This window comes from Haplochromis burtoni, unplaced genomic scaffold (assembly GCF_018398535.1).
Source record: "Haplochromis burtoni strain Fernald_Lab_line unplaced genomic scaffold, NCSU_Asbu1 Contig_449, whole genome shotgun sequence".
Lineage (NCBI taxonomy): Eukaryota > Metazoa > Chordata > Actinopteri > Cichliformes > Cichlidae > Haplochromis > Haplochromis burtoni.
In genome coordinates, this window is record NW_024582810.1 from 211,745 (window position 1) to 227,785 (window position 16,041).

The 16,041-nt window shown below is 39.1% G+C and overlaps 1 protein-coding gene across 1 annotated transcript in view; it reads right to left on the reverse strand.

Annotated features, from left to right (window-relative positions):
- Positions 1 to 16,041, reverse strand: part of dcc (DCC netrin 1 receptor) — a gene marked incomplete at its 5' end in the record, with an annotated part of 257,227 nt that overhangs the window by 14,053 nt on the left and 227,133 nt on the right. Inside the window, one exon of the mRNA XM_014341226.2 lies at positions 9,839 to 9,987. Coding sequence (XP_014196712.2) covers positions 9,839 to 9,987 — 149 coding nt within the window. The remainder of the gene's footprint in view (positions 1 to 9,838; positions 9,988 to 16,041) is intronic.

A 16,041-nucleotide genomic window follows, 5' to 3' on the forward strand; every position in this document is an offset into this window, starting at 1 on the left:
GTCCTTGCATGCTTCCTTGTGTTTTTACTGATTTATTTCATCCTGATGGATACTTTTCATTTTGTTTTACATCCTACATTTTTAGGGTAACTGAAATATTTCAGGAAGAGAATTACATAATCGCTGATTAATCAAGAAATTAGAAAAAAAAAAATCAAATGGACACACACGAAGAAGTTGCATTGCCAGCAGGGGGAGATAATATATTTAAAGCCCAAAAGTCGGCAGTGAGCAAAAAAACGTATGAAGTACAGTCCAAGGTCCTTAATCAGCAGAAACGTTTAAGCTAGGCGGCTAATATGCATTTACATATAAATGTGTTAATAATCTCTGTTTAAACACTTTCCTGTGATTATTTCATGTTGATTTGAAGAGTTAAAACAGCGCTGCTATTTGGCCAAACTGAACATCTACTGTATAGGCTCCCTGTATAACAAAAATATTTGGGATATTTTTCAGATACAGAAAGTCTGTCCCCATCGAGATGCCTCAAAGAGATCTGAAAAAGTACTTCCACAATTCTAAAATCGTATCCTTTCATTCAGTAACAAAAATTATGCTATATCACGGATTTTGCTGTACTGACTGTGCCAAGCTTGGCAACCTTCGTCTTCATAATGGCATTTAATAACTATGACAAGCTTGATCCAAGTAGAAGGACCCTCCAGGACGGAAAAGGAAAGATCAAGCCCAGTTCTGTTGATCAAATTTACTCAATATGCAAAATATGTCTCTTGTTGTTAAACTCAGACAATAAATTGGTGCCTAAAACTGTTTTTAATGATTTGAAAAACATGATAAACTGTTCTTTCAAATTATACTGAATGCAGCATGCCAATAATGCTAATTACGAGCCCAATCAATGAATACTTTAGGATACTTTTAGTTTATTCATGCATTGTTTTAGTTTCTCCAGATTTATCCTGTGATAACTAATTTGGGAGATATCCAATGCTACTTCACCTTGTAATACTCTTGGCTTCTACTAGGCCCATTTTTCTATTGTCTATTGTTCTACATTGTCCTTTATATGCACTTTGGCATGTATGTCTGCCAGTATAATTTAATCTAGTGGCTCATGTAGCTTCCCCTGAAGACAATTTTCCATTTAAAACACATTTTGGTTAAAATTAGCATTTAAATTATGTTTTTTTTGTAAAAACAGGCTTAAAAAACCTCCTTCACCAGGTTCTGTTCATTTTTAATCTCTCCTTCATAGCTGTTGAGCAGGTGACATAAATCTCTCTTGCTCGCTCTAGACATAAAGACCTGTTGTGGATTCACATTAAGGAAAAGGAAGGACACACTGCACTTGTAAGGTTGTCTTTTGTCAGTGTAACACATGGGGAGTGTGACCTTGTGGCCTTCCACTTTTATTTCGAATGAGAACATAAAAGCTCATCTCAGAACTCCACACTGCTGTAGATTGCCCACTTCACATGGGCAGAAAATTCTTCTATATAAATCACAAGCGGGTGTAAAAAAATCCTTAAAAAACCCAGTGACCTTTTGATCTCATTTGTTGACCTGTAACAGCAGTTTCAACGAGTCAGTAAATGCTTCATCGATGGGATAAAACGCCCATCGATACTCTATGTTTCCCTCTGATATCCGGTTATTCATGTCGACCTGTTGACCTTGAATGAAACTCCTCTGTGCTCTGTCAGGGATTCATCCTGACACAGCAGAGCAAGCAGGGCACATGCAAACCTTGTTTCACACTAACTTAGATAAATGTGGTTACGTGTCTCCATCTGTCCAAGTATCCCACTCTTTCTTTCCTACGAGTTAGCAATGAAATGCGTAACGCGTTAAATGTCTCATAGTTCTGAGCGACTTGGAGGAGACATAAAGATGCAAAGAGGCGTGGTGCCATTTAACAGAGCTGAATACAAAGGAACTGATCGACAGACTTTCTGCTGCATTGAACAAATGCCAGAAATACTGAATAAGCTGTTAGTAAGAAAATGTGGGTCTGAGTGGTATCACCTCTTTGTTGACTTATTTTCTCTCCCCACAGGACATTAAATAGTTCACTCAACAGTCAGAAGCAAATCAAGAAGTTTTCTTTTAATCATTTTGCACCTTCACCATCAGCTTTCATGCCCATTGTGGCATCTGTAAAGCAAGATGCATTGCATTATAGTGAATTGGGAGTGATTATGAACAGATTGTGAAGGACAAATTCAAAAAGCCTGGACTGCATATACTGATTTTCGCATTGAGATTAGATGCTACTAAATGTTTACGCCCAATAACTGCCTGGTGAGGTTGTTCTGTGGCCAGCTGGATGAGCAAAGTGTCAAAACATGATCTATTTAGGATGAAGAGATGCTTTAATAATAATAATGGGTGAATGGGTTAAATGCAGAGGAGTAATTTCCCTACGGGGACTAACACATACACATAATACAACAACAACAACAACAATAATAATAATAATAATAATAATAGTAATAATAATAATACATTTTATTTTTAAAGCGCCTTTCAAGACACCCAAGGACACTGTACAATAGATAAAAACACATAATATAACAATGACACTATGAAGAACAATAAAACAAAAGCACAGGATATAATTAACAAACAGTGAATATGCAGATTTGAACTGATGGGTTTTGAGTTGAGATTTAAACTGGGGGAGAGAACCAATGTTTCTTATATCTGGGGGTAGAGCTCCACAGCCTGGGAGCAGAGCAGCTAAAAGCTCTGCTTCCCGTGGTGGTGAGGCCAAAATAAGGCACAACAAGCTGGACAGAAGAAGATCGAAGTGAGCGGGCAGGAAAGGTAGTGCTTAACAGGTCAGAAACGTAAGGAGGTGCGAGGTTATGAATGGCCTTGAAGGTGAGAAGAAGAAGTGAAGTTCCTGAAGAACAGGGGTGATGTGCTGGTAGGACGGGGTTCTGGTGATAATGCGAGCAGCAGAGTTGTGAACCAGTTGAAGCTTATGGAGGGATTTTTGGGGGAGACCATGCAAAAGAGAATTGCAGTAGCCAATACGGGAGGTAACAAGACCGTGGACAAGAATGGACGTGGACTATGTGGAAAGAGAAGGACGTAATCTGTTAATGTTGCGTAGATGGAAATAGGCAGAACGGTTGAGATTACTGATGTGAGACTTGTAGGAAAGTGAACTGTCTAATGTGACACCAAGGCTCTTAACCTGAGAAGAAGGGAAAACTGTGGAGTTATCGATAATGAGTGAGAAATGGTTCGCCCTGTAGGCATAGGGTCAAGATGACATGTTACCAGAGATACTGAAATTACATGAGCTAATATTTCTCTTTTCTCTGTTTAAACACTGGATATCGTTTCTGTCCCTTATTTTGAATAAAATATGTGTTTATAGCATTTGCAAATCATTTTCATTTCATGGATAAAAAGTCCACAATAACATGCTGGGCAGGTGTTAGAAGGTAAAAATGTGTTGGGAATATTTAAGGCCAGGTGGTAGCCTGGGAAAGTGCTACTTTCTGTAGATCTTGGTTTGTCTACTTCTTTCTATCATTTTTATCATATGAATAGAAGCAGAGATGCTCAAACAGGAAGAAGTGGGGATAAGATGTCACTTCAGTGAGTTGATAGTAATGTATATGTTCAGTAAGCGTTTCCGACTTTCAGAAAGTCTAAAATTCCGAACTCTACACTCAGAGTGAATAAAACTCAAAGAATAAGGAGTCTGAGGATGTCTTTGGTGGTTGAGGTTAGAGGCCACTTGGTTCATTTTGATGTCCATGGACCATCTGCGGCCTGCTGTCCAGATCACACTGAGGCCAGCACAGACACTCATACAAAGGTACAAAGAGTCCTGTTCCTGTCACTTCAACAAACATTTCACTGAATTCCATTTAGTTCCTGGAGACAAATTTGAGGAAATACCAACATGAAGTGTCTTAGTAAGGTGTTTTCATCCTAATATCCTGGGGTATGCTGGAATTCTTAGCCTTTAGTTTTTTCTGTGGTTTCTCTTGCACTGACAGGCACCCAGCAGAGAAGCACTGCTGTGAACGGGGTTTTTTCAGGGAGGTCAAAATCAGTTCTAGCACTAGAAAAGCTTAAATATGCCTTGATTCTCCTAGTCCTGGCACTTTTTTTTCTAAAGATTCCCCTCATGTTAAGTTTTGATGATGATCTTGGAGGAAAACTCTAACAAGTTGATTTAAAATATCCTATAGGTGTTTCATTTGGATTGCAATCCAGTGATAATGAAGGTCACAGCACCTGCATCAAATGATTCAGTAAGCCCAGGTGTTTTATGCATAGAAGCGTTGTCATCCTGTAACAGGGCATCTTCATCATCTTCATCATCATCAAAGCTTGGTACAGATTTGCAGTGATCTTTGCCTCTAAGGAAATAATAATATAACCCAAATTATGACAGCAAAGTTGTTAATACTTTTGAAAAGACAATATCAGAATCAGATATCAGAATGAATATATAAAAAGAAAAACAGAATATTTGTTTTAGATCCAGTTCTCAGGAATGGGAAGTCGAAATTCAATTTTCATATTTTTCCAGATATAGTAATTATCTTGTTAGTATCTTACACATTTTGGGTATATACAAAAAGCCTGGCAATAGGTCTGGCAACCCAGAAGGTCAGTCTCATGGCTGATGGCTCAGCTGATAAATTGGTAAATCACAAACACTATTTAAGCTGCTTCTGGCTACCATTGTTGCTTTTAGTACAAGCCACTTTTCCCCTTCTTGCTGATTCTGATTTAATACAATGTCTCTTTTCATTGATGCCCGCTTGGTGCTGCTCTGCCTGCCTCAGGATTTAAATATACACACATGGAAGGCTGGAGAGTTGCTCGAACAGAGCCATACAGCCACACATCTATGTCACTGTAGAAGAAACAACACACTGCTGAAAATACCTTAAAACCAAATTATGTATAGCTGATTTAAAGAATGATGCAGGCTTATTTTTCTAGGAGTTGTGTTTTCAATAGAAAAAATGTGCTTGAGGCCAAAACATTATAGAAGTCCAATTTTATTCTGCTCCCCTTCTTTCTATGATAGTTTGCAGGTATAACAATATAATAAAAGCACCATTGTGCTGTACTGACATTAGTCACTCACCCTGTGTCACAGTCTATTAACTAGCTGTGTGTGTGTGTGTGTGTGTGTGTGTGTGTGTGTGTGTGTGTGTGTGTGTGTGTGTGTGTGTGTGTGTGTGTTTGATGGATAGGCCAGGGGGCTGATGGGATAAGACTAGATCAATTACAGAGATAGAGCAGCAGATGAAGGGACAGACCTGCTGACCTTTAAGACCTCTCCCTCCCTCTCTCTATCCCACCCTCCCTTCCTCCCATACTTCCAATTCATTTTTTCCGCTCGTCCTTATCAGCTTCTCTGCTGATTTGCTCTCATCTTTATCATCCAGTCTTTATTTCCTTTCCTCTATAACCTCCCAACTTCTCTCCTTTTCTCTGTCCTGCTTCTCCCCTCCCTTATTACAGCATCCCTCTCCCCTTGTTGTCGTGGTAACCATCTCTTTCCCCTGTCCCCCTCTCTTCCACATATTGTCCTCTTTTCTCCTGGTCTTCTAATCTTTCCTTCATTTTACCTCCCTCACCTCTCTCTCCTCTCTTCTCCTCTTTTCTTCCTCTGGCCTCTCTCTTCTTTTCCTGTTGCTGTGGAAACCCCCCCTCCCCATTCCTGTCCTATTGTCTTTGAGTCACATATGAATATTTAACAAGTCCCGACGTCCAACGTCTCTCCACATCATCTCTTGTCATTTATCTTTCTGCTTCTCCTCTTCCCTTCCTTCCTTCACTCTTCTCCTCTCCATCAGCCTCCCCATCTGTCACCATGCTTACTCCCGAGTCTCTCTCTATAACTTCTCCTTCATCTACCTCTCCTTTCTCATCCTGTACTGTGATTTTTAGTCATCTTCTTTCTCCTTTTCCTCCTTTGTGCCCTCCTTCAACCCCCTTTTCTCTTCCAAGTCCACCTTCTCCTTGCTGTTCTGTTTACTCAATTTTAATTTCTCTTCCTCCCTGTCACCCCTTTATCTCTTATTACTCCCTCTTTCTCTGACAATTATCCTTTCCTCATTCGAATGCCTCCACCATTGTATTTTTCATTTCATGCCCTTTAAGCCTTTCTTTGCCCCTTCTTTCACTTTCCTAATATATCCTCCATCTAACTTCCTTCACCCTCTTTCTTCCTTTACCACCTCAACCTCACCATAAACCCCTTCTTGCTTTTATATTCTTCTATTTTCTCCTCTATTTTCTGTTATTACACCCATTTCTCACCGAGGCTCTCTCTTTCCTTTTCCCCTGCTCTTCTTCTTTTCCCCTTCCATTTCTCCCCCCCCCCACTCGTCAGTTTCACTCACTAATGAACACTGTTTTATTCCACAGCTGAAAGGCCACCGACACGCTGGAGGGAAGGAAACAGGTGTAGTGACAAATCTCCACCTGTGTGAGAATGTCTGTTTATTCCAACCTCTGTGAACCTTACGTTCTATTTTTCTTTCTGTGTGCCTTGGTTTTACAACACGTTTCTGGTTATCTAAAGGTTTGCAAGACCCCCCCCCCTTTATTTTAAAATGATGAACAATAAGCAAAGCTCATTTTTACAGTTTTTGAGGTGAGTTTCTTTCGTAAAAAACGCTACGTCCAGATGAACAGATTCAACTTTTGGAGATTTACTTTCCTGGATGATTGAGAATGCATCAAGAAGTTTCTTTCGTAATTGACTCATCAAATCAGATCATCTAATCATTGAGTAGTCAAATCAGAAGTTAATTAGAATAAGCTTGTTTGCACCTTCCAGTATGGATGGCATTCCCATATTAAACACACACTTGATGGAGGACAGTAACTGACTTTTGAATCAAGCTGCAATTTTCAGGCCTAAAAAAAGCCAGTGCAGAAATGCTAAGAACTGCAGTTCCACTATAGGCCACTCCACAGACTTCCATGGTAAACCATGAAACTTTAAAGATTCACAGCTTTGGTTTCTATGGATAGTTGCCTCCTTCACATCTGCAGAATGGGTGACTCTATTGCTCATAACTACTTCTATTCAACTGTATTTGTTGTTGTGGTGTCTATTGGATTAGAACTATCTCAGAAACATGTTTTGTTGTTTGCTACATACCATCCTGTAGCTTGCTTTTTGTTTTCAGGTTGCTGCTGGTTGTGTAATTGTGTGGGGGATATTTTGGGTTGAGTATTCTTGCTGACCATGTCCATGCCTCTTTTCAGCAGAATAATGGAGCATGCCATCAAGTTAAAAACAAACAAACAAATAACTGCTTTCTTGAACATGACCATGAGTTAACTGAAGTCAAATGCTCTCAGGAGTCACCAGATCAGATGTGGTGACGCTATCATGTCGGTGTGGACCAATATCAGATCTGAAGGCAACAGAGAACACCAGCAACCACATTTTTTATGTCTAATAAAGCAAAGCACAACTACACAAGTTGTGCTTTACCACAAATTATCATTCATTTGTTGTACTCTATAATTTCCTATTTTAGGAATTAATTTATTATTGAATGTGTATCTTTCATCAGTGCATTTTAATTAAGTGTTATTGTGCCGTATCAAGAGAAAATAAGAAGCTTGGATGAATACATAATTAATTACATGAATATAGCAGTTAAGGTTAAGATAATAGAAACACTTTAAATGAAATCAATTAAATTAAATGTGATCATCTGACTCAAACTTTTGTTGTTGTTACATTGAAGGCGTGTCCTTTTTTTCAGTGCTAATTGTGCTAACTATTACTTACTCATCACATTTCACTGATTAATGTCAAGGGATTCTGTCACCGTTTTACTATGTGAACTTTATATAATTATTTGTCACTCTGTGAACATTACTGACACTTCCTGTCTGCAATAGTTAAGAAACACACTCAGGACACAATAACCCTGCACAAACCTCCCGTTATTTGAAGAAGACGCTATGATGTCGGTGTGGACCAGAAGATAGGCAACAGAGAACCTCTGCAAGCACATTTTTATTACGTCTACTATAGCAAGACACCATGCAGCTGCTGTTCTATAGGAGAAATAGTGCAAGTTTACATATGTGCTTAGTTTATTTAATCTTACTGTTACTGTCTTACTGTTCATTTTAACGGCACATTATATTGGCTGTTGATGCACTCTGAGAAGATTGAAGATCTCCACAAAAGCAAGAAATTACGCAAAATTTTTGTGGTTACAAACTGCTAAAAATGACGCTGCTGTACTGTGTAGACTATTAACTTGCTATGAAGCTATTTCACTGCAGTTTTAATGTCATTTTAGGAGTTCTAGCGAAATCCCCATAAACAGTTTCAGCATCTCCTCATCGAATTCAGTTTCTTTCCTAAACTATGTGAAGATATCAGCTCTACTGCAATTTACAGTCTCTGTAATGATAATATTGATGACACATTGTACTTGTTGCCATAAATGTGCTTTTCTCCGCAATGAAACATCAGAATCACTTTTATTGTAAACAAACGAGGAATTTGTTGTTGTGCCATAGGGCAAAAAACAGTGGCACAGAAATATAAAAAATAGATACACACAAAAGGGGTTTATGCCAACTACTGACAGATACAGAATACAAATGAGAAAATAAGAAATATGTAGCGATTGTGAGCGGAGGGGTGGAGTGTAAAATATAGGTAGGACATGATGTGCAAAGTGCATATCAGTACATATCAGTCACACCTACTTCACATGCTGAAGCACCGAAGCGGTCGGCGCTCTGCTCACTCAGCTCATCTGAGAGCTTTGCTGCCACTCACTGCTGATGCTGTGCACGTAGCATTTCAAAAACTACCTCTGCAAACATCCACCTGTAGGCTCTGAGTCAACATTCCCCTAGGGGGGGAAGTTATTATCATCTCTCCCGATTCTCTGCTCACTCCCTGCTGAGGTATGTATTTCCTCATGGAGCCTAGATGCCAAATATCAAATCCATACTACTTTTACTGCAGCTGCCGCTACTATATACCACATTACTATACTGAAACTACAGCTCATTTAAAATAACTGGCTTGTAATATTTAATTTTTCAAAGAAGTTACTTCAGTCAATTTCAAACAAATCACTACCACAGAAACAATAAAATATTACTTGAAGTAGTATAGGAGAAACTGGCACCTGAATCTGGCATTACACTGTTAAAAAGTTGCTGTAAAATTCCAGGTTGCTAGGTTTGATAGCTTTTAACTATTACTTTACACTGAACTTCCTCTAATCTACAACAACAGTAAAATAACAATACTGTTCTGTAAAAAATATGAGCTTTGCAGTATAATATTGTTAAATATAAGGATACACCTCGGAAAAAAAGATTTGAAACGCAGATATAACTTATAATATTTTAAATGTATTCTTCAAAAGTGTAGGTTTTCATGGAGTATTTTTAGCATAATATTTTAGCAGTTTACATTAACTTTTAGCCACTCCTAGGCCTCTTTTTTTTATTGAGGGGGTTGTGTATCCATCTTTTCTCAAAGGTTCCTCCAAAAGATATTTAGGAACAGTAAGGACCAAAATCAGTAATTTTTCAGTAGATGACCTCAAACAGTTCTGAGCAGCAGAACACCAGTTGATACAACCAATTGCTGGAGTAACTAATTGTGATTCATGGTTTCTATAACAACACATAGAACACACAGCTGTCTAAACAGTTTTAAATCAATGCTGCAACTGAATTTAACATAAAGACAAAGACATTCATTGTTTCTATGACTAAAGGCCCACAGAAACAATGTGTAACAAGGACACTCGCCTCTGTGATGTTGGTGTAGTGCAAAACATCAATCAGCAACGCCCGCCACAACATGTTCACAATGCAGACTTACGTTGGCAGCTGAATCCTCCGCGGGTTTTGTTCCTCCCTCTTCTGGTAAGTCCGGCGCCGTGGGCACTGAGACAGGCAGCAGGGGAGAGCGAGCCTTACCGGCCTGACCCAGAGAGGCCGTCTTCACCTGGGGCTTCGGGAGGCTCGCACCTGGAGACACAGATGAAGTTTTTTTTCAACAAGTGTTTGCTCCTGGGATTTGGGGTTGTTGGGGTTTTTTTTTCAACTTTTACTTGCTGACAGCAAGTAAAAGTTTTTCTTGCAAACAGAGAGGTTTGTTTTCAGAAGAAACCCATTTCAACAGTGTTGATGGGAAACACTGAATGAAACATAAAAATCTTTGGTAGTATTATATTCTTTGACTTGCTACTAGGAATCCACCACAAAGAAACAAAACAAATAACTGCAGACAAAAAACAAAGATTGAAACAAGACGACAAGAAAAAAGAAAGGACCTCAACAGTTACCTTTGTATTACCGACTGCTGGCCAGGTATTGCATCACTTTAGAGTTTCTCTAAAATGGATGAGTACTTGCATGGTACTTTTTCTTGTTGGACACTCAACGCACTTTTATCTACAAACCACACTCATCTGTTCACACACACATCCATAGTACTTTATTATGTGTGTGTAGTATGAGTGCTCACACACAGTGTTGGGGAGTAACGGAATACATGTACCGCTGTTACGTATTTAAAATACAAAATATGAGTAACTGTATTCCGTTACAGTTACCGTTTAAAAAGGTGGTATTTAGAATACAGTTACTTTGTTGGAATAAATGGATTACACGGCGGTACTTCCGTGTTTCATATTGTGGCGGGTCAGGACTGTTTGGGTTTTGTTTGCTACGTTCTGTTGTTCCAGGTGGCAGCGTTACGGTTGCCATGGTTACAGGGTGACACTCTCTCTCTGCGTGTTTCCTGGGTGAGAGAGGCCTTTTTGTTGTTGTTGTGCTAAGCTAACAGGCAGAATGCTACCGGTATAGCTCTAAAGAATGTAGCATCATAGGCAGTGTAGTCCGTGCTGCAGGGAGAATGGACTGCCATACACGTTATGTGTCTGTGAGCGCGAGGAGGGAGAAAAAGGAAAAGTACGAGTTGTCATCGAGCAAAAACGGGAGCTGGAAGCATGTAAATATAATAATAACCACTGCAGCCAAGAAGAGAGCCTGACGAGCCCAGTTGTAAGTAAGCTATTAAGACTCGACTGTACACTGTGTTCGTGTTTTCCTCCAAAAACAATAAGTTCCGTTGGAGCAGTCTTTCAACGCCTCTCTCTGTCTCTCGCAAGCAAAGTTGACCACAACAAAGTAAAGCTAGTTTTCGGCTACGAGCCGACACGGAACACGTATTAGTCAGAGGTCCCTTTACTACAGTTCGGAGCCGCGGACCTTCAGTAACAGTAATAAATCACAGCAATAGTACATTCATGTAGTTGTAAACAGCATGATAATATATTAGGTAATCCAAAGTATTCAGAATACGTTACTGTCATTGAGTAACGTAACGGAATACGTTACTGTCATTGAGTAACGTAACGGAATACGTTACAGAATACATTTTGGGGCATGTATTCTGTAATCTGTAATGGAATACATTTTAAAAGTAACCTTCCCAATACTGCTCACACAGAATAAAATGATCCCACACTGATGGATGCAGTGAAGGCACATTCGGGTTCAATATCTCACCCAAGGACACTTCAACATGACTGCCAACTTTCCAATTACTGGCCTTCCCCTTCTTCCTCCTAAGCTACAGCTGCCTAAAAATATTAGAGGCATTTATGCAAACGGAAAAATGGCTCAGAAGTTATTGACTTCCAGGGGATATCCCAAGTGGGTACTTATCCTCTGGTAGTACCTAGAACTGCTAACTGGGCAGGCCACTAGGGGGTACTACAGACTTCAAAAGTATTAGTCAAAGCAATTAAAGGTTCTAATGCTCTTTCTCCTCTTTTGGCTACAAGTCTGGTTGCCTGAGGCTCTGTGGCCTGCAGTTACTATTGAGCTGTTCCACAAAGTGAAATTTTATTAATAGATAATCAGGCCAGGCCTTGTTTTGCAGAATGGCTTGTTTCCTGAAAATTGCTTTTTAATACTGACCTCCATGTAGTCTGTAGTTTGACCTGATAACACAGAGCTCCTATTGATTGCTCTAAATGACAAATTCACATGTAACTAAGTGAGCCATCAGACTGCAAACAGATTTAGAGTCTGAGCCATTCACTCATCTGCATGAAAATCCATCCACCCATTCATCTAACACTTTCCAATTCGTATAGTCCATCGCTCTTAGTCAATAAAAATGAAATGTAAACATAGAAATACTTGGAATGGACCACAAAGTCAACTAACAAGGAAAGAAAGCAACTAGGAACAAAATAAAACTGGCCTTCAAGCAGAAGACAAACTAATGAATAAAAGACAAAATATATAAATAAATACATGTAATTGCTGTCTCCACAATACAAACAGGAAATTGAAAGATCCCCCCATACGCACTACAAAGAGAAGGTGATGAAAAGAAAAAAACTGGAGACCAAAGACATTTTTTTCCTCATCCCTGAGTCCCTGAATAGCCTCCTCATATCTGAAGACGTCCTGAGGCTTCTTCCACCCACAGCCCCCTCCTCCATTCTCTGCCCTGCACTACTTCACTTCACTTGATCGATACATCTATTCTGCTCCCTGAGAAACAAAACACCTGGAACATCTTCAATAGGAGTGGATTACACCGGAGACTGCCAAGTTTTAAACTACTTTAAACATTAACGGTGTAGAAAACTTCACGTTATACTGTGTACTCAGTAATTTATTAAAGCACAAAATGGGAAAACAGGTAATTGTACGAACAACAGAAGTACGACACCAACTGTCCACACGCTCAACAAAGAATATACACAATTTGTAAAGAAGGCAGCAAAGTCCTTTTTATCACATTATAAAAGCAAAACTGGCTTTGGAAGTATAACTCTTTTGGGATTACAGAAACACTGCAGTCATGCTGGCTGTTGATTGAAAGAAACAAAATTGGTGTCAAAATGTGCACACTGTCAACAAAAGTTGACAGTGCTGGCTCAGTGCTGGCCTGGCTCTCTGATCTAACTGTGTTTAATCAATGGAGGAGTGACCAATTATCGGGGTTTCTACAATTTTTGCAAATGAGTGAAGCTGATTTATGCTGCTAGCACAGTTATACTGTAATAAGTGTAAGCAGAGATTGCTACACCACTGATCCTTCAATTACCTTATTTTTCCATTGAATATGAGCTTGTTTTGTCATTTTTTAAAATATCTTTTAGAAGTGTGGCTACAACAGTCAGGTGTCATTTACACTGGGTTGCGTATACAATTTGAACCTGGCCACCTGTATCTTTGCATTTTTCACCCGCCAGAGCTGGAAGAAGGGAACTAAAAATATAAATATGCTTAGCATTTTTCATCTAGACTTGTGGAGTGTACTGACCTTGGACGGGCACCAGAGTGGCTTTGAGTCTGTATTTTTCAGTCCGGCTTTCACAGTAATACTGACCTTGTGCGGCTCTGAATGTCTCTACGTCTGGTGGAGAAATTGCTGCCAGCTTCATTTCCAACTGAAGCACGACCAAATGCGTTTGTATGACTTCTCAGCACGCTGCTGTCAGACCGAATCCAAACTGAACTGAGCTCCAGAAAAAAAAAAGAAAAAAAAATGTGGAAAAACACAATGAGCTGCCGCACTATAAAGCTGAAGCAAAGGTTACACATCCACAGTGGAGAAAGCCATAAAAGAGAGTTTCACGGTGCCTAGCTCACCCTCAGGGGGTTTGTCAGAGAGGGATGGGGGGCGGAGGTGGGGGGACCCATGGCTCGTCTGCTCAGAGAGAGGTGGATATATTTACCAGACAAGCAGGAGTGGAGGTGTGAAATGCCCGCCGGGGGTCACATCAGAGGTGTCTGTGTCTGCTTTTGGGTTGAAAGCAAAGATGGAAAGATTTACAGCAATAGGAGATGAAGATGGAAGGGGCGGGGTTATTGATCCGGTGAACAAAAAAAACTTGTCTTTGAGAAGATATCGCATCTCTGGAGGGAGTCAGACGACGTCTGTTCCGTTTCATAGAAAAGTTTTATGTTTCTTTGTCTGCTTGTTTACCTTTTTCCCCATTTTCTGTCTGGTTTGACCCATGCGTGTCTCTAGCTACCTGACCAATGATTTTTGTGATCCAAGGCTTAGAATAGTTTTCTTCTACTTGAATTATATGGAGGTCAGTTTCCACGATGAAAAGAAACAAAAAAACAGAAAGTGCAGAAGAAAAAAATTAACAGTAACACTATTATTATTACTATCATTATTATTATTATTAGTGGGATACAAAAACTGGGAATACTACAAAACTGTAAAGTATAACATCTCAAAGTTATATTCAAATTTAAAATGTGGACTTTTGGTACTTTATCTAGAATTTATTTATACTGTTTTATTATCTTAATTTTATCTTTTATGTTATTATATTAGCATATTACAATCTTGCCATCATAGTTTTTTGAGTTTTCAAGATTTGGAGAGAAACTCTGAAACAGAAAGCAGTTTATATTCAGAGCTGGCTACAATTCAGTCAGGGACCTGGTTATCTAAAGCAGATGGATATTTCAGTCTGCACTTATTTATTTTCGGCATACTGCCAGAAATAAGTGCAGATGGATGTGGTTCAGTCTGAATTCAGTTTGAATCAATACATTATTTGGATTCCTCCATCAGCTGATGCAAAGGTCATCCAAATGACTGTGGCTGTCGTGTAGAGGAAGTCAAATGTTATCCATCATGGAAACCCCGACCACCCGCAGCACCACTTACTGGACAGGCTGTATTCAGCTCTGCAGCCACAGAAAAAGAGATGGAAAATCTGTCCTACTTCATACATTTGTTCCTTTTTAAAAATCTTTTCTACTTTTTATTTTTTGTTTGTTTGTTTGTTTTATATAACTTTTTTTCTAATTTGGATTTTGTAAAACTGTGCTTCTCCTTTTGTGTAATATCCATTCATTTTCATATGAGCCTATCCCAGACGAGCCTAAGACGAAACACCAAGTGCACCTTTGACAAGTCACCAGTGTATCGCAGGGCGATTTATAACATTACGATACTGATACGGTATCAATATATGTCAGAAGTTAGTGTTATTATTTTCCTAATTTAGTAAGAATTTTTTACTTCACATCAACTTCTCTTAGTATCTCTACATGATGACAAAATCTCATAATATCGATAACAGCCTGCTACCCTATGATATTGTTTTAGTCAACTTTACCTCATAAAAAGATTCAATATGATTTTTTGTGAGCAAAACATCTCATTAACATTTTTTCATGCCCCTTAATCAGGTTTTGTTAATCCTATTTTCCTGTCTTTTTGGTAAAAACTGGCTTCTGTAAAATGAGACTTGAAGTACCTTAAACTTTCTAATTTGAATATTACAAAGTGAGTATGAAGCCTTTGATGTTTTAAGGCCTCAGAGCACATCCTGATCACCTCACCATGTCTGATCAAACTGCAGATTGAAGACCAACTCTTCCCTCTTCCATCCTCTTCTAAACCCCCATCACAATTTCTGCATGCCTGCAGGTACAGTCTTTCAAAACACCTTCATCTTTCATCTCTAACATGATGTGGCCAGTAAAAGGTCATAAGAATACGAGATCACAGCTTTGACCTGTCTTTTATCTGCATGATGATGAAATGATAATTATACAACATGAATTATTTGTCAGTGTGGGTCAGTGTTTCACCGTTTCAGATCCTGTTCTTAGTTTTTTCTTGACTGCACCAATATATTTTTGCTAAACATTCAACTATAATGACTTTACCAACCCCTGATATTTTCTGTAGCGTCACCCTTAGAATAAACTACCATGCCGTTTGTATAGTGAAGGGTAGCAATCATTCCAATCCCTAGAAAACGAGTCGTCAAATGGATGATTTGAGAATATAAAAAAAATAAAACACGTTTCTTTCTCCGCCCTAACACGGCCATTCAATTGCTACAGATAACCATTTTAAAGCACCAGAGCTTTTCATTGGTAATATCACTGTTCCTCTGAGGCAAGATGAAGGTGTGCCCTTAAAAACATCCATCACAGCTGGCTCTGTGTCTGCCTCCAGCTGTGGCTGTAATGTCTTTTCTCAGTATCAGACACTGAGTCAGACAATCTCATTACAGC